Source organism: Megalopta genalis, chromosome 11, assembly GCF_051020955.1.
Source record: "Megalopta genalis isolate 19385.01 chromosome 11, iyMegGena1_principal, whole genome shotgun sequence".
NCBI lineage: Eukaryota > Metazoa > Arthropoda > Insecta > Hymenoptera > Halictidae > Megalopta > Megalopta genalis.
This window is the reverse complement of record NC_135023.1, coordinates 10,601,500-10,624,847: the sequence shown is the minus strand read 5'-3', so window position 1 is coordinate 10,624,847 and position 23,348 is coordinate 10,601,500. Positions and strand designations below refer to the sequence as shown.

The window sequence follows — 23,348 nt, the reverse complement described above, 5'->3', positions numbered from 1 at the left end:
TAACGGAAGATCTCATTATACGGCATCAGCGTGGCCGTCAAGCGGGAATAATAACAAAGAAAAAGCGCCGCAATTAAATTCTTGCGCAGCGCGACGGAACCCAACAGCCGGCCAAGTATTGTTATCGGAAGAGGCGAATTAGAACTGCAAAATTCCCGGCTCTCCCTTTCTATATATTTCTCTCTTCTACATTTCCCTCTCTCTCTCTCTCGTTTTCTCTTTCTATCTCTCTTTTCGTCAAAGCCCTCGACGCCCGCCGACCGGCCGATTGCGCGCTTTCTCGCGTTTACTCTCCGCTCGAAATTCGCTAACGAATTCGCAACCGTAACCACGGCGAGCAATTACCGGAACGAGATCATTTTCCGACTGCTTGCCGCGTCTCATCGAGTTTTCTCGATACACCGAGCTACACCTCCGACAAGCCCCGGTCACGAAATCGTTCCCGCCGATTGATATTTTCCCGCGATATCCCCGGGGAAACGTTCTCACGAACTTCCAGCGAAAGGTTCGCGTTAATTCACCGAGAAAACTGAACGTCGGAGAAAGCCGTGCTTTAACTTTGAAGCCTAATGAAATAGCTCTGTTTAAAAGTCGTCGATATCGTGACCGACGGTCTTTCGACTCGGTTTCAACGAGAGTTTCCCACTTCGGAATCGCGGTAAATTCTTCCCGATTTTCCTTCAGTTTGTAAACGAAAACGGGCAATTTAGGAGATTACGACTATTCGTGCCTCGCGGATTATTTTTATAGTTGCCGAGTGTCGACGATTACAAAAACGAGGTGCAAGGATCGATTAATCGTATCTTCTCTTCCCAAATTGCTCATTTTTGTTTACAAGCTGCAGGAAAATTAGGGAGAATTTACCGCACGTAGGATGCTTCATTTCCTTCCTCTCGAAATACTAGCAATATTATATTCGTTCTGCTAACAAATCACTGGGTTTCGTGCACCATCGTACTAAAAATGTTCACGACCTCGCATTTAAAGCATTATGCAGAGTGTCGCGCATTTTTCCTCGCATCGTCCGTGTGTTCCACAAGTGAAAAACAAGGCTAAACAATTATATTAAAAAAAAATTCCTAACTGCTTTCTCATCTCGCCCTGAACCGAGAGAAACACCGTATTTTTGTCGCAGCTTCTCAACAAAGTATTTACAGACTTTCCATCGTATAACATTTCAGTCTTACTTTAACTTGTAGCACGCACTCCCGAATTACAAAAAAATACGGAACACCCTTTACATAACACCTCAGCCATAGCCGAACAGACTAACGACGTCGGAAATCAATTTTCCCGCGGCGAAATAAACGAATGAAATTAAATACCCCGCGAACGGTTGTTCGCCGCGATCCAGGACACACCGCATGATTTTTCCTCAGAGAGATCTTTTCTCTCCGAGAGAGATCTATGCATCGTTGATATCTCGCGGACCGTTGGGCCGATCGTTACGAAATTTCTCGTCGCAGATATCGCCCGCCGTGTAATCTATGACGTATCAAAAGGTCTTCCCCTCCGATTCAGTTTCTGTACGGCTCCGTGAAACGAGGCTTCGCGCAGTTGCTTCGGTTAAACGAATGTACAAAGGCAGCATCGGGCATAGACGCCGGAACGGAAGCACTTAACCCACATGACCACCGATTCGACGCTCGATATCGCGCGCCTAACTATCGTCGCCGCGATATCGTGGCGCAGAGGGAGACGCGGGCGCGCGCGTCCCCCTTCCTTCCGCGCCCCTCGACGATTATGCCCGCTGACTCGTAACTGTTTTGAAAAAGGGTACGAGAGCGGATGGAGCGGGGACGAGAGCCGATTGGCGTCGAACATTGAGCCGAGAAGACACGCGGCCCTCCTCTACCCCCGCGATTTCAATCGACGGTGAACGGATACGGATCGTTCCGTGTTCCCGACGAAGACCACGGCGTTTCAAAACGTTTTCATTTTCCGTCTCGTATTCAGGGCTCGTTTATGCCCGCGTCGCAACGATAAGCGCATTCGGGGTCGTTCGGTGCTCCGGTGCCGGTGAAAACAAGCTTTCATCAAAACTGCCAAGCAGTTCGTTCATTCGTTCGTTTTCTTCCGGCCCCGGGGATCTATAGTCGCGTGCGTGGTTTAAAGAGAGGCTGATTACTCTCCCGCCGCTGTTGATCCCGTTTTCGCAACGGATTCAACGCGAGCGCCGTCGAAACGACGAAAAAACAGTGGCCGCCCGCGAGCTGCCATTTACCGAACCTCGCGAGGGACCGCTATTTTGCCGCGGATCCGAAGAGAAGAGCCGAGGGATGAGAATGGGCCCCGCGGACCAATGCGGAGGCAGAGATCCATTCGAACCGATCCCTCGGTCCTCTCTGCCCATCGTCTCCGAGCTATCTTGAGCTCCTTTCAGCGAGACGAGGAATCACTCGACACGATTTCTCCGCCGCGAAACGGTAATCCCGTTTCGTTCCGAACGAATACGCCTCGCGGGTTGATTCATTGTCCCGTGGACTCGCCGCGGAGGAACCGCGACGATACCATGCTCTCTCTCTCTCTCTCTCTCTCTCTGTCTCGAGACAGAGACGAGAGACTCTGCGCTCTCTCTCTCTCTCTCTCTCTCTCGAGCGACCGCGCGCTCTCGCAACGGAATCGCAATAAATTCCAGAAGCTTTATTAATTGCACGACGAAAGGAGGCCGGGAGAGAAAAGCGCGGCGCCGAGGGCAGGAACGATCGCGAGAATTTAAGAGAGTATCGCCCTGAGCCTCTGCCGGCGCTGTGATAAAAATGAGAAAGAAGAGCCCGCCCCCGCACTCTCGTGACCCAGGAGCAGAAAGGAGGAAACGGGCCAGTGCGGCCAAAGGGAGAACCGGCGGGACAGAGAGAAAGAGAGAGCGAGGAGGGGGGGAGAGGAAGAGAGTAACTCGGTGCGATTGTAACTCGGGGGGACTTTCTGCTGGTGCCGGAGGAGCCGGTGGCCTTAAAGAATTCATGAAAGCTAAATCATTTCCTCCGGGCGGCCGGCGGTGGAAGCGCCGTGGTTTTCTTAATGTTGCGATATTTTACGAGGAAACTCTTTAAATCTAATATATTACCGACAGTAATTAAATATAAGTTACACCGGGACAGAGAGCCGGCCGCGGGCCAAACTATGGTCCATCGGAGAGCAAAGGGAGCCGTCCGGAGACCGGCAACGAATCGGTCAACACTTTGTCGTGCCGCGGCTTGAAAAGTTTCGACGCGGGCCCGAGAAAGACGCCCCGTCATCGTCGGCCAATACTTTCGGTGCCGGCGCAGATCCTACGAAAACGTTCGTTCGTTCCCTCCACGCTGTTGGCTCCTCTTCCTTTTCCCGCGTGACCGTGCCGCCCGCTCGCCGTCTCGCTCGCTTTATAGATCGCTCCGACGCAACTCCCGGATGGATAACGGGGACAATATTTTCCGAGTGTATTCGCAAACCGATCGCTATCGATTATTCGAACAACTGCCGGGAATTACTCCGATCATACCTTGTCGAACCACCTGAAACCCCGGGCTTCTTATCGACGGCTGCGAATCACGGACCGTCCGCAGACGGTTAACCCGTTCGCGTGCGACGGCGCACGTCGAACCGATCCCGGACGGTTCCGTCGATGACGTATCGGTAAGTCGAACTGGTACGAATTACAAGGATAATGAAATTATAAAAAAGGCGAAGCGTTAGTATCGACGCGTATCGGCCATTTTGACGCACCCATCACCGGCCACGAGTTAACTAGCGGTTTTAGCCCGGACGTTGTAAAATTGCTGGTCATGTGATAAGAATGTGATAAGAAATATCGTGTATAAATGATCATGTATAATAATTACAGAACGATGTTTGCTGTGTCTGCAATAATGAACGTAATGAAGGTATTACCTTTTCATGATCGAAATTGATTAGTCGATCTCACACTTATTTTGTAATCAATGTACATAACTAAAGAACGAACCAAAGGTACATTCGAAGCCGTGCTTTGACCGAGCGACTTATCTGGTTACGAATTATCTCGCGTTGTTCGCGATTTGTGCCAGTTCACGCAACGCAGTCGCGATCGCGAATGGTTTTAACACTAAACGTACTAGGTCAAATTTCACGGTCGTGCAAAATCACGGAGAACAAAGGTCAAAATTCACATTTATCATTTCATAATCGTTGAAATCGCGAAGCTGCTTCCGTTAGAAATTGTTGAATACATTTCTCTATTCAGCTACGCACTCTTACAAAAAAATGACGAGAAATTCGAATAAATTCTAATCTTGCAATCCTTATAAGGCAATTTTTTCGTTTTTAGACCTTAGATTTAGACCCTAGGTTTAGTGACGAGCATCCGTCAGACTGTTCCGACGTGATTCTGACGCGTTTCTGCGACGTCGAGCCGAAGGTCTGCGGTCAAACACCGTCGAATCAACTGTAACTGTGCGATCGTCAGGCGTCAATTCGACGGACGAGTGCACGTGAAACGACTGCAACGTGTCAGAGAGAGAGAGAGAGAGAGAGAGAGAGAGAGAGAGCGTGGCAGTTCGCCGCGACGCCGAAAATCCGCGGCTACCAGTCGCGCTCTGTCTCTTGGCGGGTTCTGAAAAGCGGACGCGTCGAGCCGGAAGTCAGGTGTGCCACTCGCCGGCTCGTTGGGATTTATGTGTGTCGCGACTGCCTGTTGCTCGGTGGCCAACTTATACGTATTAGCTCGGCTCGGAGGACACGGAATTCCGGGACGTTGACGCGTACCAACGGAGTCCGTCCGAATCGAAAGAAGGCGAACGACAGCAAAACGAAACGGAACGCGGAACGAAGGCGGCATAGTAAAACGGAACGTGCGATCGCGCGAGAATTACCTGTCCGATCGATAACGAGCGTCTCCCCTTTCGAGGATGCGGCAATCGTTACTTCCTCCGACGCTTCGGCGGAGAGAGGAACGTGGGGGTGAGACGCGAGGGTGCCGCGGCCGGGAAATTACTGCGGTCCCCGGGCCGTCGAGGGTGCAAAGTTTTTAATACCTGCACCTGATTTAAGGTTCGCGGTTAATTAAATGGCGGCGAAGTGTCTGCGCAGGGAGGGGCGGGGGAGGGGAGCCGTCCGCGGCACGGTAACTCAGATTTTATAACTTTCTCGTGGTGGTAACGCTCGCCTTTGGAGCACCGCGTTCCTCTCGCGGCGAAGATTCCGCTCGGGGAACGCACCTGTCGCAGCGAGCGTATCCGGAGCCTGCTGGCGGCGGAAGGGAATACGGGAAAATGGAAAAAGGGAAACGCGGGAAAGGGAGAGAGGCGCCGCGGGAAAACGAGAAAGATGAATCACGCGCTCATAGCCTACGATCAATCGTGGGCGTCTAGCACGGGCCGCCTTTCGTATCTAAGCCGTAACTTAAAGTCTGGTAAGGGGGAACATGATTCTCCGGGATCTCGATCTTCGAAGGTTATACGATCCTTTTTTGATTGCCGTATTCGACGGACTCGTCGCTTATATTAGCAGAGAAATCATGGGGCCCCACCCATGCGGCTCGGCGTTTCCCCACGGGCCGGCAGGATTATCTCTCCGTTGCTTGTCCAATCGGTCGCCGCGCCTCCGCTCTTCCCCTCGCCGCCTTTATTTTCACCTCTCGCCGTACGTTCGGTTATATTTCGTCGTTCCCGGTGTACAAGCCGCCCATGTATCCCGCGGTAATACAGCTAACTGCGGAAAGAGAAGCAAGTCCGACGAGGAGATGGAGGAGAAGGGGTGGGGCGGCGGGGCCCGGCGTTCCGCACAGATGAAAACTGAAACGCTGGCTCTGCGGCCTCATCTATTCTCGTTTGCGTTTACCGCGCTATAAATTCCCCGACAAGCTGATCGATCGCCGGCGCGAAATCAAAACGAGACAACCACGATAAAAACCGAGCGCTCCCCGTTTCGGTTACCAGAGATTTTAACTCGTCATTTAATTACCGTTTCACGCGCGTTTCCCGCCACCGCCAGGAAATTGATCGTCCTTCCCCGCCGACGGGCCCCCGATTTCCATAAGGTGTTCCGCCGTACTTCTTGCCAAAGTCCTCTCTCTCTCTCTCTCTCTCTCTCTCTCTCTCTCGTCGGTCTCTCTCCCGAGTGCTCGCCGTGTGTACACGGATATCGAAATGGATCGGGGGACCGGCATAAATTTGGCTGCGCGCGTGGCGCTGGCCGTGAGTGGTATCAAAACATGTTAATCTCCGTCCCGGTTCAGAAGGGCCTGGCTCCGCCTCGGTAAGCCCGAAGGTTCGTCAGCGAAGAAACTTAAATGGCTGCCACCCGCGACACCGGTATATCGTGTCACGTCACGTTCTCAAAGTCCTACGGACGTCGTTCCGTGGCCGGGGTCGAAGGGTGACGCCAAGTTTCCGCCGCGGAGAGGACGTCTCCCGCGATAACGAAATTAACCGGATAACGGAAGAAACGGCCGCGAGAAGAAGGAGAAGACGAGGGGTGGAGGCGGACGAAGAAAGCGCGGAGAAAGAAAAGGGAGGAAGCGGAGGGCGGGAGGGAGGAGGAGAGAACCGAATTTCGTGACCGTCGCCGCGGAACAAATTTCCAGCGAGGGTAAAAAATACGGCCTCGGGTCGAGGAGAGAGAGCGAAAGAGTGAAAAAGAGAGAGGTGGAGAGAGCGAAAGAGAGAGAGAGAGAGAGAGAGAGAGGGTAGGAGAGAGAGAACAGCCGCGAAAGTTTAATTTCGGAGTGGGTATCGGCTTCGTAGCAGCGTATAACGTCGACGTTTAAGCTGCGTCGTTGCATCCAACACTAAATCATAAGATATTACAGGGTGTGTACCCGACCCTTCGTATGCCAGACAGAGCAGCCCCTCGCACGAATCCTTCGCACCTTCCTGACCCGACCGAGGAGGGTAGAACCAATTTTTCTCTCGACTGTCGCGCCGAGTTACGAAGAAATGAAGCTAGCCTGCTCTCTGCTACCCTCTGTCTGCCAGCTGCGTCTTCTTTTTCTCCCGTCGACCTCGCGTTCCTTTTTCCTGTCCCAGTCGCGTCCCTTCCACCCACCCTCCGCCTCCTCTCTCAGCTCACGCTCCCTCTTTCTCTCTCACTCTTTCTCTCCTTCCCTCTGCGGAACTGTCTTCGAGTCTCGGTGCCACCTTGGATACGTCCACGGTTTTCCAGGCGCGTCGCAATCATTTGCTCGAGACGGCCTCCACACCGTCGACGCTCGTGTAACTCATCGTCCCCACCCCAGCCCCGTGTTTCCGCTTTTATCTTTCCTTATGCACTTGCTGCCCGTTCATCCCCCAGCTCTCCGACTCCCGCGCCGCCGGATGCTCTCGGACGCAGCGCAGGATCCAATCGATTCGAATTCACCGTTTGGCCTCGATTTCACAGGAAACGGCCCTTGTCTTCGGGCGGACCGTTTCGTCGACCGTGGACCAAGCTTCTGCCCGCTCGAACGGCGCGGCTTCGAAAAATAGAGATAATGGGGACAGGCATCGATCGGTTCCGATAGCAGAGAGAGAGAGAGAGAGAGAGAGAGAGAGAGAGAGAGAGAGAGAGAGATACCTCTTCGTCGTCCCCGGCGTCACTGTTCGCGTTTCAATTTCAGGTCCCCGGTGCTCGGGAAAGTCAAAGTTCTCCGCGGATTCTGCGGATCGACGCACTCGTCGCGATTAACAATTTTGCGCGCGTGTATAATTAATTTTCGGCGAATTGCGCGTGCGGTCCGATTCTCCGTGGAACGACGAGTGAAAAAGGTGGAATGAATTTTGTCGACGCGACGTCTCGTTTTCGAGATATCGCGAGTCAAAGTTCGCCCGGCGAGAAGTCGGGGCGAAGTAGAAACGGACAACCATGTGCAGACGCGCCGGACGAACGAGCGAGCTTCTAACTTGATTTTCTCGAGAACTAAGCGTCGGATTAGGAAATGTCAAGATACGCGATCGACGTGTCTGGAAAGGACTTATTATATTGTATCTTAAAAAATATGCTAATGTAATATAATATAACAATATACTGGATATATTACAATATATCTCAAAAAATATGCTAATATAACATAATATAATATAATATAAAATAATATAAAAATATGGTAGATATATTACAATATATCTCAAAAAATATGCTAATATAATATAATATAATATAATATAATATAATATAATATAATATAATATAATATAATATAATATAATATAATATAATATAATATAATATAATATAATATAATATAATATGATATAATATAAAAATATGGTGGATATATTACGATATATCTCAAAAAATATCCTAAAAAAGAGAGATTGACGAACTACACTATATAATGATCCTAAGCGCGCTCGGTTACACTTTCGCACAAAAAGGACCGCGTCACCGTCGACCGCGTCTTTCCGTACAAATAAATAAATGCGATATTGGCAGAAGTGCGCAGATTTCTCGGTAGCAATTTAATCCAGAGATGGAGAAGAAGAGAGCACAATACTCGTACACTTTCACCGTAGCGGCTCCCTCTCCCCGGGGGAATTTCTATACTTGAATCAGAGCACCGGATCGTACAGATAAACGAAGTTCCGCTGTACGGAGAAGAATCTGCAAGAAGGAGAGCACACGGTTTCGGCTTCGACGGATAGTTAGTTTGGCGTGTGCTTCCATTACGGCACGAAAACGAAACGGTTCCTCCCGACATACACCGGCAAGCCGCGACGGTGTATTAACGCGGAAATCAACGTCGTTTCGGAATAATCAGAATCTCGGGTGATATCAAGGTATCGCGCGTCGTAGCGGTTCATGGCGTTCCTGGGACGTAGAGGCAAGATGGGGAGAGCGAGAGAGACCGTGAGAGAGAGAGAGAGAGGGGGGGAGAGAGGAGGAGAGAGAAAGGGGGATGCGTGGGCGGAGGTAACGTCGAGCGAACGCGAATAGACGGTGAAACTGCGGGAGGTGTAAAGCTCCGTTCATACAAGGAAGGCGTTTGAGCGTTGAGCGTCTCGTCGTCTCGCAGTCTCGTGTAGTCCCGTCCATTGTGGCCACGGTATTAAATTAAACGCTGAAGAAACTACTTAATGCGCGTTCCATATGCAGATTCACGTTCTCCGTTGCCGGGCTTCCACGGCCTCATAACCGAGGCAATATAGCCTCTTTGTATCCATTTTACGATGCCTGTTGCCGTAAAGTCTTACCACCCAGAAAATTTAAGTGTACGAAAGCCACTCGAAGCCTCTTCCCGATCCCCCCCCCCCCGAACGTTATCGCCGCCGTCGTTTTCTTCCGCTGAAATTAAACGATAACCCCCCCTCGACGCTCCGCGGTATCGCTTCTTCGCCACCAGGTAATTAGAACCGTCCACCGTGATCGACGAAAATCGCTCCCGATATCCCCAGCCGCGGCTTTGTTCGACCGCGTTACCGGAGAACATTATCCTAACATCGTCATGATGACGATGCTGTTATGTCCCCAGATTTTCACTTGTCGTCTATTACAGAAGCGTCCCAGAGATGGACCACTCAGGATCGTTGAAGTAGAGACTTCGTTCTTTAAAATGAACCTATGTAGATCTGTGAATGACTTTTTCCCACGAAGTTACGAAAGCTCAAATATCGAATACGCATTCGCGATGATGAAACTTATTTTCGATGGTACGCTTGGCGTTCGAGGTTCGATAGAACTGCAGGAAAAAATCGTACGATGGATTTTCTGCATGCGTTGGAAAGAGGAGGCTTTAATCTTTCGACTGATATTAGTGTGATCAGCAGAAAAAATTTTGCGGAGCCTCGCAGAGAGCTCAAATCTGGGAGTTGTCGAGAAAGATGATGACGATGCGCTATGTCCCCACATTTTCACTTGTCGTCTATTACAGAGGTGTCCCAGAGAAGGATCACTCAGGATCGTTGAAGTAGAGACTTCGTCCTTTAAAATGAGCCTACGTGGATCTGCGAATGATTTTTTCCCACGAAGTTACGAAAGCTCAAATATCGAATACGCATTCGCGATGATGAAACTCATTTTCAATGGTACGCTTGGCGTTCGAGGTTAGATAGAACTTCAAGAAAAAATCGTACGATGGATTTTCTGCATGCGTTGGAAAGAGGAGGCTTTAATCTTTCCACTGATATTAATTTGATCAGCAAAAAAAAATTGCGAAGTCTTGCAGAGAGCCTAAATCTGAAGTCCGCACATTTTCACTTGTGCTAACACAAAAGTGTCCCAGAGAAAAAGCACTCAGGATCGTTAAAATAGAGACTTCGTCCTTTAAAACGAGCGGCTTAGTTCGACCGCGTTACCGGAGAACATTACCCTAACATCGCCTCTCTCTCTCTTGTTTTCTCCAGAAATCTTTCTCCGGCGCCCTCGTTATTAACGGTGCCAAATCGATCATTCGCCGATCAAACGAAAAAGAAAAAGAGAAGCGCAGAAAAAAAGAATCGCTTCGTTCGAACAGGTGTGTAGTCACCGACGGAAAAATATCCGAGCCTCTTCCCGAGAACGATATTAAATTCCATAGCCGACTATACGGGCCTGGCCCGCTCCCTAAACGCGGGATCCGGAGAGCTAGGCAATCCCGGGGAACGGTCTCTCTCGGCCTCTCTTCGATTCGGTGTTCGCGAGTCAGAATCCGGGGGAACGGAACGAGAGATAAGGGAGCAGGAGAGAATGGACTGGTGTTTATCGCGCGATCGCCGGAGGCGGCTATTTTGGCGTCGCGCTGTCACCGCGTCGCCGTAACGGGAATAAAAGAAAAACATGCTCCTGTTCCGCGCATCGGTTGCCTTCCCCGCCGAGCCATTATCCGTGCAGCTGCGCTCCCGCTGGATTTGCCAGACTCTCTCTCTCTCCCTCTCTCTCTCGTTGTTCGCGCTCTCCCGAACGAATAATCTAAACGGACTATCGAAGCCGTTCCATTCCAAGGAAGACGGTCTTCTCTCGTCCGAGGGACGTCGATGCGGTGACGCGCTTCTTCTCCCGCGTAGTTTCGGTTTCTTCGCACGACTTCGAAAAAACAGCGAGAAACAAGCAAGAAAGAGAGCAAGAGAAGGAGAAAGAGAAAGAGAGAGAGGGCGGAGGAGAGAACGGAAGAGAAATAAGGAGTGCGCCGCGTTCACGGTAGAGATTTCCGCGCGAAATTAATGACCGCACGGTGTCGAGCGTTTCCCGGGCAAAGAAAATACGTCCGAAGGCGGGTCGGCTAAATTTTTTAAGTACGAGTTCCCGCCTCGTTGGCCCCTCGTTTCCCCTCGGCTTCGTTCTTGCAATTCCGAGGGCGATTCCGCGAGGATATTTGCCGCGCAAGGAGCTCGCCCCGCCGTTCGTTGCGCCTACGGCGCGCATAAATAAACGATGCAGCAATTCCGTCGCTCGAGGTAACGCTTCGCGTCCGAGGATTTTGGACAGGTGGGAGCGCAGCCGAGGTGGAACAGCCTCGGAAGCCCGCGATTCATCGATTTAATAACGGAGAGGCTCCCGGGACCGTCAAAAGTGTCTACTCCGCCGGGATAAGAACGGACGGACAGATTCGATTCCGCGACCCGCGTTGACCCGGTTCGCGAACGACCGGAGAACTCTGGTCTGCGCTCGCGCCGCGAGCGGATAGAAATATCGTCGAGGCGCGAATACGGTGCGCGACGATACACGCGGAAGTCGAACGTCGAAGGGACGAGGGAACAACGCGGCAGGAACCCTCTGCCTTCGAGGCTGTCCTCGTCGAGCGTCGTCGACGGTCGCAGCCCGCCGCGCTGAAACCGAGCGCGGAGCATCGGAATAACCCTGAGAACGCAACTGTGACGAGGCCGCCGGATAAAAGCATCATGACTTAGGGATGAACTCGCCTTTACCGATTCCCTGTGCGCCCGTACCGTCTCGTGGAACCCGCGATCGTAGCCGCGAAACGCGAAACTGCCGTTCTACACCGCAGACCCGACATTCCCGGGGTTTTCACCTTCCTGTCGTGTAACGCGAACGTTAAAACGTTTAGCCCCGGTTACCTTATCAATTTTTTCTGACCCGCGCTAGCCATCCGATGCCGGCCACATAAAGCTGCTACGAAATGTCGCGCGTTGAATTTTCTCCGCTTCCTGGGAACGGGAGACTGCTTACATTTCCGTGCTCGCATTTTTTCGCTCTTCGTCTAATACTGAAGCGACTTAGCAGAGAACTGTTACCAAGGTGTTAAACTAGAGGCTTCGCCCTTTGAAACAAGCCTATGCAGATCACTGTACGAGTTCTTTCCGCGAAGTTGCGAGAGTTCAAATATCGCATACGCATTCGCGGTGATGAAACTTATTTCGATGGTACGCTTGGTATTCGAGGTTCGATAAAACTGCAGGAAAAAATCGTACGATGGATTTTCTGCATGCGTCGGAAAGAGGAGGCTTTAATCTTTCCACTGATATTAATTTGGTCAGCAGAAAAAATTTTGCGAAGTCTTGCAGTGAGCCCAAAACCGGAGTTCTCGAGAAGGATGATGACGATGCTGCCATGTCCCAACATTTTCACCTGCCACCTAATACAAAAGTGTCCCAGAGAAAAACCACTTAGTATCGTTAAAATAGAGACTTCGTCCTTTAAAATAAGCTTACATAGATCTATGAATAATTTTTTCCCACGAAGTTACGACAACTCGAATATCAAATACACAGTCGCGATGCATTTCATTCCGACCATACGCTTGTCGTTAAAAGTTCGATGAAACTGCAATAAAAAATCGTATACCAAACTTTCTGTGCTCGTTCGAAAGAGGATGCTTCGATCTTCCTGCCGATGCTAATTTAACTCGCAAAAAAAAGAAAGAAAACAAACATACAAAGTCCCGCATAAAATGTAAGCCCGAAGTTGTCGAGAAAAAGAACGATCATTCCACGCGGTGTCGCGTTTTCACCGGTCATCTAAGAGAATACTGGAATAGAACCATTTAAGCGCGCGCGAAAGTAGAGGCATCGGCCGGTGAAATAAGGCCGGGCAGATCGCGGTGCGATTCTTTTCCTCGCGGGAATACAGCTGGCCTCGATGTCAGCCGTGCAACTGCCGATGCAGCAGCGGCGATTCCCGACAGTATCAAATCCGATCGGGTTCGAGAGGCCGGGGAGAGAGCGCGGGGTTTTTACGACGGGTTCCTCGAAAGTTACGACGCCAATTCCGCGGCGGTGCACAAAGATGCGCAGCACCGATCCGTCGCATAAACGAGATTAATAACGAATCCGCAGCGGTCGAGCCGCGAGGAATAAACACGCTGTGAACGGCGGCGGAACTTTGATGTCCCCGACGGGCTTAGGTCGGTGATGGGCGAGGCGGGCAGCGTCGGCTGGCGAGAGGTGCGCGTCGGTGCGCAAATTCATATATCGGTACACGCGTAACTCCGTTTATGAAGGAGATAGAGAAGGCTAATAAAGGTCGCAGCGGGCCGTCTAATAAACTAGCCGGGCTTACGCGTCCCCGCGTTATATCGCAGCGGCGTTCCGTGGACACGCGCGAATCGACGCCAGAATCAGGTGACAGAGAGAGAGAGAGAGAGAGAGAGAGAGAGATCCGGTTTTATATAGAGTCGATGAAAGCGTCCGGCTCCTCGATCATCCCGTTTTATCCGGCGCCGTGGAACTTCCGATGAAATTAATTTCCGCGCGACGATGCTCGATCGGGTCGCGCGGAGTTCCCGCGGTCTTCTTTCGCCGGCGCCGCGTTCGAATCCTCTTAATAAATCACGCGTCGGAGCTAAGATCGGAGCTCGAAGCCCGCGATGCGGGCCAAAAGTTCACCGCGCGATTCGGTTCACCGATCGTCCGTTTTTCTTTTTTCTTTATTTCGGTGCGAGCGCCGATACGCCGGGCGAGAACGATCGATCGATCGACACAGAAGAAGCAGTCTCGTTCGTGCTGATTGTAGTATCGCTGGCTAAAACGGGCCGACGGACGAGAACGTTCTCATCCGGACCCGTTTACGATCTGTTCGTCGCGCGGGCCTCGCGAACGCCCGTGTATCTCCTCTCTCTCCTCTCTCTCGCTCTTTCCTTTTACCGTCGCTACGAAATCTTGGAGATTAACGCGGACGGCTAGATACGCCGGCAGGAAAGAGGAGCACGGGGAGGGTGCGGCGGGGCGGCGAGGCACTCGAGGAAAATAGTCGGAGGATAATGAGAAACGTCGAATCGTGAATAATATAGGAGTTGTAGAGGCGAACGGGCGAGAGAGGCAGCTCTCTCTCTTGGCGTGCATGTGCGTGCTAGATTGGTACGTACATAGCTCTGTGTACATTGCGAAACATTTGGCAGCGTTGCCCCGACATCCTTCCGTCTGCCCTTCGGAGCACCCAGCTCTCGTTCGCTCTGTTATCCGAGCGTGTATCGCGCGGGTTAGCAAATGTCTCCAGACGTCACGTAGGTAATAGAGATTCTCGAACAAGGCATCAAATCCAATGCTACGATGCTCCCTATTCGACCCTGTTAGGAATGGTTAACGAGACTTAGCTCCCAGTGTTGATAACGACCTTGTGTTTACCAACCGTGCAACGGAAACGGCAACGAAAACACCGGTTCCAAAGCCGGCCGACTCACGAGAAAATCGTCGGTGTTGTTAAAAGGATGCTATTCCGTGTTCCGAGCAGGCCCTTTGTCAAGATCCAACAAAGGTGGCCCCCGCAACGAGCATGCAACATAATTAGTTTTCGCAGTTTACCGGGCGCATCGTTCGTCAACCAGCTTTCGACTTAGACGCCGGGTCTTTTTTCTCCGGAGAAATGTTCGATCGATTCGAAATGGCGGTTCGACGATGATTCTGTTTGATAATTTAAGAATTGGTCTGCGACACGAGTCTGCGAATTATGCGTGAGTGAACAATCATGGTGTTGCCGAATCGATTAATTCTAGCGATTCTTTGTGCAATTTTGTGCGAGAACTCGCCGAGTTTTCGTGCTTCGTTGCTGGATTATGGATTGTATGCATTTATTAATCAACTCGCTATGTAAAATTACTAAGAAAAGAAATATACGGCTATATAGTTTCTGCGTCTTGCACAAACGAAGACAATTTCTATTCTGTCTAAAGAACCGCGATATACTCATCATTATGTCTCTCGTTTTTTCTAAACTGATCTTTTGGATTCCAGGATTCTCTCAGGATTCTCAATTTGGCTTCATCGACGACTTTATTAAATTTAAAGATCAACTATATAATATTACCAGAAACTAAAATGTTTAATTTGTGTTTGCTTCGTGTATCGTAACCAAATTATCGTCATTTTTATTTTTATTCCACTGTTACTACGATCATCACTGCGTTGAACTTATGTAGAAAAATTAAAAGCGCATCTGACCCGATCGTGCTAGATAAATAAAGAAATGACAGACCTCTGAGATTCTTCTGCACATTTTCAGAATTTAAATACAGCACTTCGCAACTGTAAATTCTCCCTAATTTGCCTTCAGCTTGTTAAAAAAATTCACAATTTCATAAGATTCGAGCCTTGCGTCTCGTTTTTACAATTACAGTAATGTCTCCCTAATTGACGCTTAAAAATGGACAATCTGGGAAGAGGAGATACGATTATTCGAGCCTTGCGGTTCGTTTATTATAGTTATGGATTGTCAACCACCATAAAAAACGAACTACAAGGCTCGAATAATCGTATCCCCCTTTCCCAAATTGACCATTTTTGTGCAGAATCTGAGCGTCAATTAGAGAGACATTACTGTATTAACAATCGGCAACTATGAGAATAAACCGCGAGTCTCGAATAATCGCATCTCCTCCTCCCATATTGTCCACTTTTGTCAGCAATCTCGAAGAAAATGAGGAAAAATTTATCGCATCGCGATCCTACGACGGAGTCTATAAAATGTACGTACAATTGTCCTATAACTTATAATTCTTATTTGACACAGCAAAGGGTTCTCGGTGGCCGCGTATGTAAATAAATTCCGAAACGCAAAGATAGCAAATCTCCGGCGTGAATAAGCGAAATCCGTGGCAAGGTAACATCGATAGAGGGTCGCCGAGGGATCGATAGGATCGCGAGCGGTGGGCACGGCCCCGCGTTTTTAGCGACGGTGTAGTCTTGCCGGCGGGACTCGTCACGCGAGCGCCTCGACTCGCATAGAGTAACTCAATCAGGTGTGTTGCAAGCATGCATATTTACTCAGAGTCAGCTAATGTTACACACCTATGTAAACTACGGGTTCTGTTGATCGTACCTGGCTGCAGGTCAAACATCGAGCGAGCTTTGAGGCAAGTATCTGCCCTGTGTTCCGAAATTCCCAGGATCCTAATATGGCCTCGTTAAAAAGAGAATGTTCGCCGGCTAACTAGCCTAACGCGGCCCGACCCGTGAAAAGGGGGATCGATAGCGCGCCGGGGCGACGCGGGGCGCGAGACCGTTGCGGACGGGGTGCAAAAGCGACCTCTCCCCCCCCCTCCCTCTCCGGAGGGTGCCGCGAGACCGTTCTTCTTTCGCCTGTTTTCCATTTCTTTCGACTTTGCCACGCCGAAATAACGATCGAGGCCGGGGGACCCGAGAGAGAGAGAGGGCTTTTTGCCGGCCGCGACCAGGCCGAAACCGTCCCATTTCCCGGCGAGGGAGGAGGACCCGGGGTTCCCGGCGCGGATAGAACCGGGACACCTTTTTGCCGCGCAGAAACACGTCTCTCAAACTTCGGGAGAATTTAATCTGCGCGCGGCGCACGTTAATTTGCTCGGCGCGGCCGCCGGCAACGGCAACGACGGCGGCGGCGGCATCGGTCCCGTTAAATCCGCGCGGAATTCCGCGCGATGACAAAACCGGATACTGTCGCGCTCTGACGAGCAGCTGGAGCAAGCCCGCGACGACCGTTTCTCTCCGACTGCCTCCAATCCCGCGCCAGAGAATTATCGTCCGAGCCAAAGATTGCTCGCGGACGGGTTCAAGTGCGAGCCCGAAAATCTCCGCGAGTACACATTATGCATAAAGAGAGGGGGGGGATCGGTTGCCTTGCCGTCGCCCGGCGTACGAACACGCGAAAGATTACCGGCGAGGCGAGAGAGGAAGAGAGAGAAAAAGAGAGAGAGAGGGGGAGAGAGAGAGAGCCGGGTTTCGAGCTCGGGCTCATCGATCCGTTTCTATTTTCGTTTCCGCTGGAACCGTGGCGACGCGGGAGAAATACGTGTCCCGCGTTCCGCCCGAATAAGCTGCATCCAAGAGCCGGATGCAGGCGCACGAAAATCTGATGAACGAACGCCGAGCGCGCCGGAAGTCCCGCGTGTAAATATTCCATTTTTCCAGGGCATCCGGTAAGGAGCCGATCGAGAAACTAAAGCGACCCGGGGAAACTGTTCCCTCTCTCCTTCCTGCTCTCTCTCTCTCTCTCTCTCTCTCTCTCTCTCTCTCTCTCACTCTCTCGTTATCCCCGGAATATTAGTTTCGTTTGGCGAGACGCACGGCGAAATGCACTCGACGCCGTGCCGCTCGCCTTTTCCCTTCGAAACTCCTGCCAGTCGAAGAAGTTACGCGAACGGGACGAAGCAAACGAGCCGGACGATCGTTCTCGGCGATGAAAGACCCCGGATCGACGACCGTTTAGCCCTTAACCGCCTTTTTCATGGCAGCTCGCGAATTCGAATAGCAAACGGACGAGGGACTTCGCCTCTCCCCCCTCACGCTTCTCGTGTTCCCTTCTTGCTCTTTCTTTTTTCATGTTTCTTTCTCTTTTTCTCGCTTTTCGTGTTCCTTTCTCTCTCTTTCCCTCTCTCTTTTTTCATGTTTCTTTCTCTTTCTTTTCATGTTTCTTTCCCTCTTTCCCTCTCTTTTCATGTTCCTTTCCCTCACTTCTTTCATGTTTCTTTCTCTTTCTCTCACTTTCCATGTTCCTTTCTCTCTCTTTTTCTTTTCATGTTCCCTTCTCTCTTTCTTTTTTCATGTTTTTCTCATTCTCTCTCTTTTTATGTTCCTTTTCCTCTCTCCCTCTCTCCTTTGTCATGTTTCTTTCTCTTTCTCCCTCTTTTCATGTACTCTTCTTTTTCTCTTTTTTTACTTTTTTTTCTTTCTTTCTCTCTTCTCAAGTTCCTTTCTCTCTCTCTCTTCATCTTCCTTTCTATCTCCCTCCTTTTATGTTCCTTTCTCTCTCCCTTTCTTGACTTCTCTCTCTTTCCATGTTCCTCTGTCTCCATCTATCTCTGTCGCACGCACGCTCGCTCGCTCGTCGACGTTTCCACGTTTCTCGTACGTGGCACAGGTTGCTCGACGACGGCAGCCGAAGAGACTCGGGGACTTTATCGAAGTATCGCTAATCCCTCGGGATGATCCGGCAGGGTAGCGTGGCAGCTGCGTCCTAGCCGGCACGCTTTAAACTACGAACCGACGGCCACGGGATGCCATGATTTACTCGGCCCGGCCTCGAACCCACAATCTGTTAGGCTTAGCGAGTCTGCGATTTTCTAGCCAACTACCGACTTCCTCCTAGTTTCGCCGAGCTCGGATATTAAAACCCATCCATTTCCGCCGGTTTTCCTTCGGCGTTACCGTTCGCTCGTCAACCGGTACAGTTCCTTCCAAAATGAAGGCGCGACGGCCGCGGAAAACGACGCAGACTCCCGACCGAAAATCTCGAGGAGACGACACGGTCTCGTTCTCGTCCGAGAACGACCGATCGAATCGAATATGAATCTCGCAATTGCTGAAGCGTCGAGAAACGAGAGTGCGATAAAGGGAAATACAGGCTACGTTTCGAGACGTCGGCAATCGATTTTGTCAAGCCCTTGCACTACGACTTGTCTCAGAGTTCCGTCGACGACTGTCTTTTCGACGCTAATAAATTTCTTAGCGAGGAAGAAGATTTATATTTATTCTATAGCAATCTTTACTTTGACGTTCAACCCTTAGAAAGATCGCTCGAGGTTGTTGGCGATTCCATAAAAATTGCAATTTATCTGCAAACGTGCAAATAAATATTGCAACATTGAGGCTTCTTTTTACAAATTTTTCGGGTACAAATTTCTATATACTTTATATAATAAATAACAATATTATTAATAATAGTAATAAATAATATTTTATAGACAATAACAAATAATACTTAAGTCATTAAATAAATAAATAATATTTCGGTCATTAATATTTTATTCTCGGTAGCCCGCAACCCCAGAATGTTGAAAATACCGTAAAGGGTGTCGAATGGTGTCGTTCTAAGATTAAATATTGACAACCGTCATTAAATAAATAAATAACATTTAAATCATTAAAGAAATAATATTTCAATCATTAAGAATTTATTCTCGGTAGCCCGCAACCCCAGAATGTTGCTCATACCTTAAAGGGTGTCGAAGGGTGTCGTTCTACGATTAAATATTGATAACCGAATAAACGAATTCTATTTCAATTTAAACAAAGCACATAAAATCCAGATTTCGCAGATTAAATTCAAAATCTTCGCAACGAGTCCGGCGAAGGACTACACGATACGATGGCACAAGGGGTTGAAGCATCGTTGCTTGAACGATCGACTAACCGGGGAAAAGTAACGAAAGTCACGAGCTGCAAGAACACCGAGAAAGATCGTTCGCAGAAGGAACGCGCGTGCATTCGGCGGCGTAAATCTTTTGGGGTGGCCTGTATCCAGGCTCCAGGTTGTATCAGAAGCACGTTGGCATCCCCTCCGCGCGCGCGCGCGCGATCTCGATAGCTAAGGTAAAGATGCGATCTATCTCTGGCTCGTGAGCTCGTCGAGAGTTCGATCGCGAGGTTTATCTGGGATCGCGGGCACGACTCTCCCACGATGAATTTCTCTTTATTTAGTTCGCCGCTATCGCATCGATCGCGATCAGCGCCAACGTCGGAGGAGGGAAGAAAAGCGACGAGAGAAGAGAAGAGAGGAGAGAGGAGAGAGGAGAGGGCAGGTCGAAGGATAAAAGGCTGGGGCCCGGCGCCGTTTCGTTTCCAGACGAAAAATTTATTCGCGACTGGGATATAGATATCTCGCGGCGGATGTTTCCTCGCGGGGTGAGGGGGGAGAGTGAAATCCCCCGGTGGCTTAGCGGGGTAGTTCTCGTTACGCTCGTTGATGCCACGGTTTCCACGATTTTACGTGTTGTCCTGCCGCGTTGCCAACTCGGCTCACGTATTCCGGCGATGACGTCACGCGTGAACAGAGCAAAATATAAAGCCGCACCAGGACCCTACCGAACTCGAGGCAGGTGTGCGCACTCGTTCGCGAAAACCGGGCGCGCCGGGGTACCGCGGGGACGGAAGAGTAAACCGGCAGCTGCGCCGCAACGAAAAGACGTACACACACGGTCGCGCCGAGTTCCTACCGGATTCTACTTAGGATGCCGCGAAATGGTGCTCGCGTGCCGCGGGAGACAAATTCGGGGCGCGGCGGGAGGACGCGACGTCGCGCGGCGGGACGCGTTCGGGACGAACGGGAACAGAGAAGCTCGGGCCGCGAGCGACCGGTGCTCGATCGACCGATCGGAATCGACGGGATCGAGATGATTGCGCTGCGGTGACCGTGACTATCGCGGACATCTTGATTTCGTCGAATTCGCCGGGCCATTAAAAGGGGCCGGCCGGCCGGTCTCTCTGGCTGCCGCCTATCAAGGGGAATATCATCGATTCCGGGGATAACTTTAATCTCCCCGATGCCGCATTATCGACCGGTAGAGACACTGATTAATCGAATGGCCGCTTATTGAAGGACTATCGCTAAGCCGGCCAATGTCGGCGGAATATTCGCGGCTCCTACCGTGCGCCAATCAGGCCAAATTGATTAATCCAGCGACGCGTTTAAAAAGGGATATAGCCGACCGCTCCGCGGGCGGAGTTAACGCTTATTATTCCAACGGGGGTCAAAGGCTCGGGAAAAGTCAACTCGTTCGTACCTCCGGGCAAAACGGCGCGAGGAGTGAGAGAAAGAGACGACGAAAGAGGGAAGCCGACTTCTCAATTAGGAAGTAGCCGCGAGGACCATCTGGATCTAGAAGTCTGAAGTCGTACATTTGCAACGCGTTAAGGTAGCGGAGCCGGTTCCTCCGGCGTGACCAATTGCAGTGCTTTCTTGGTTCGTTTTCGGGCACAATTAACTTCGTTTTTATCGAACAGGACGTGAAAATATTGTATGCGAAAATAAATGAAATGTATGTCGAATCACGCGTGTTTTTTCATTATTTCAGTGCCGAACGACGTTCCCTAATTGACGCTCAGATTGTGCAGAAAAATGGACAATTTGGGAAGAGGAGATACGATTATTCGAGCCCTGCAGCTCGTTCTTACAGAGTTGTTGACAATTCGAGACTATACAAACGAGTCGCAAGGCTCGGATAATCGTATCTCCTCTTCCCAAATTACCCATTTTAGTGGACAATCTGAGCGTCAGTAAGGGAGACATTACTGTACAATAATGTCTCTCTAATTGACGCTTGCATTGTCCACAAAAATGGACGATTTGGGAATGGGAGATACGATTATCCGTGTCTTTAGGTTCGTTTTTATAGTTTTATCTCCTCTTCCCAAATTGTCCAATTTAGTGGACAATCAAAAATTGGGAAGAGGGGATACGATTATTCGAGCCCTGCAGCTCGTTCTTACAGTTGTCGACAATTCGAGACTATGAAAACGAGCCACAAGGCTCGGATAATCGTATCTCCTCTTCCCAAATTGTCCATTCTTGTGTACAATCTGAGCGTCAATTAGAGAGACATTACTCTGTATATCGTTATTGGCGACAAAGTAGTGTTGCAGTAGTGTGTCGAGAAAGTAGTGTTCTTTTGATTATTTTAATAAGCGACAGTTTCATTTCGTAATTTACGTTCCCCTTTGAATTTTCTAATTGCCTGATTTTATAAAACTTCTGCAATCTCTTTACTTCGCCAAACGCTCCGCCATCATAATTATTGCACGCAATACTATCGTTACTGTTACCGTTGTCATCGTCATTATTACGATATTCGCTGTTACTACAATTTCTGTAACGAAGGCCGCACCCGTTTCACGCGACAAATAAGTATGAATTAAATGTAAAAAATCATCGCTTCCCGAAACGCCACCAATGTACATCAAATATGTTCGGTATTTCTCGTTTATGTACTCCGAAAGGGTAAATTTTGTTCATCAAAAAATAAATAAAATAAAAGAATTCAATCGTCTGCAGTCGGAATGCACTTTATACGTATGATTTCGAATTTTGTGTCTCGTGCAACAGTCACGCTTTCAATCCTTTGCAGTCGAAGCTGTTTGAATTCGAAATCCAGAACATGATTTCTGATCTACGGAATTTCTATTTTATATAATTTATTGCGATTTATACGTGTGAGATTGAGCCTGTTTGGCAAGTACAATGCAATTTTACCAGTTTTTTCAAAATATAAGAACGAGGCAAATGCTCTTAGAATGATTTTTAAAAATATTATACCAATTTTAAGTGGCGCCTCAAAGTCGCCACTCGAGCGCAAAGGGTTAACATTTTTTTTTCTTCAAAATATAAACAAATCTGACAATGTGAAAACTATTTTAAAACGCGATGCAACAATCTCCGATGGTTCCTCGAATAAATAAAATAACGAACTAATAAAACTTCCTTAAATAACACGCGTTACTCGATAAATATAAAGTTAACCTTTGCACTCGAAGCCACTTTAACCGTAAATCTAAAATAATTTTTCCGACCTACGCTGTCTCTATTTTATATAACAAAGCGCATTTTATGCGTGCGAAATTGAGTCTTGCGTCTTACACAACGGTTATACTTTGTAACAATTCATCAAATCTAAATATTCTTGATGTAAGAATTATTTTGTAATGTGATATAAACATTTCTTAGCGGTGCCTCGGAGTCACCAAGGGTCGAGTGCAAAGGGTCAAGCCCGAAAACGAACCAGATACACTGCGATTGGTCGGCCCAACAATAACCGGCCCCGCCACCCTAGATCATTTCTTTTGGGCGATCTTGCGGGACGAGGGGGTGTGCGCGTCTGGAGGGATGTTACGTGTCTGTTGGTTTCGTGGCGGCGGTTATTAGCATTCCTAAAACGCGGGCCCCGCAAGTTGTTATTAGTAAGCCATAACGTTAGCATAAAATGTCCCTGGGGTTCGGGGCGCCGCCTCCGCACGGAAGAGGGCCGCGACGGCGTTATCACGGCCGAATCTGGGCAGGGCAACGACACGCGGTTAAATTATTAGGGGCCTCGAATAATTGGCCGAAGCGACGGCTTGTGTGCGGCAAGCTCCGCTCCGGCAAGGGCGCCGCCGCGCGCGCGGCGCACTTCGGTTTGTCGTCGGGATAGCTTCCCGGCCGCAGAAAGGTCGCCTAATAAATTTCCTGCAGAATATGTCCCCGGTGCATCCTCGAAATAAGCGATAATTACATCGCCGTGAAAGCGTGTTCCGCGTAGAGCGCGCGGCCCCGAATTAATCGATAAGCCGTCCGCCCCGATCCGATAAACCTGGATTGGCCGAGTA

General features: G+C 49.7%; 1 protein-coding gene across 9 annotated transcripts in view; it reads right to left on the bottom strand.

Moving 5' to 3' along the window:
* The window catches only part of Lar (tyrosine-protein phosphatase Lar), a 515,998-nt gene that overhangs the window by 331,516 nt on the left and 161,134 nt on the right, over positions 1 to 23,348 (bottom strand). For 3 of the 9 annotated variants that reach the window (XM_076525243.1, XM_076525244.1, XM_033480534.2), the window contains exon 1: positions 14,171 to 14,311. The exons of 4 other annotated variants lie outside the window; for them this stretch is intronic. In XM_076525243.1, coding sequence (XP_076381358.1) covers positions 14,171 to 14,217 — 47 coding nt within the window. In that variant the 5' untranslated portion in view covers positions 14,218 to 14,311. Of the gene's footprint in view, positions 1 to 14,170; positions 14,314 to 23,348 lie in introns of those variants that run through there. 2 more of the 9 variants (XM_076525237.1, XM_076525240.1) reach the window with 2 other exon arrangements.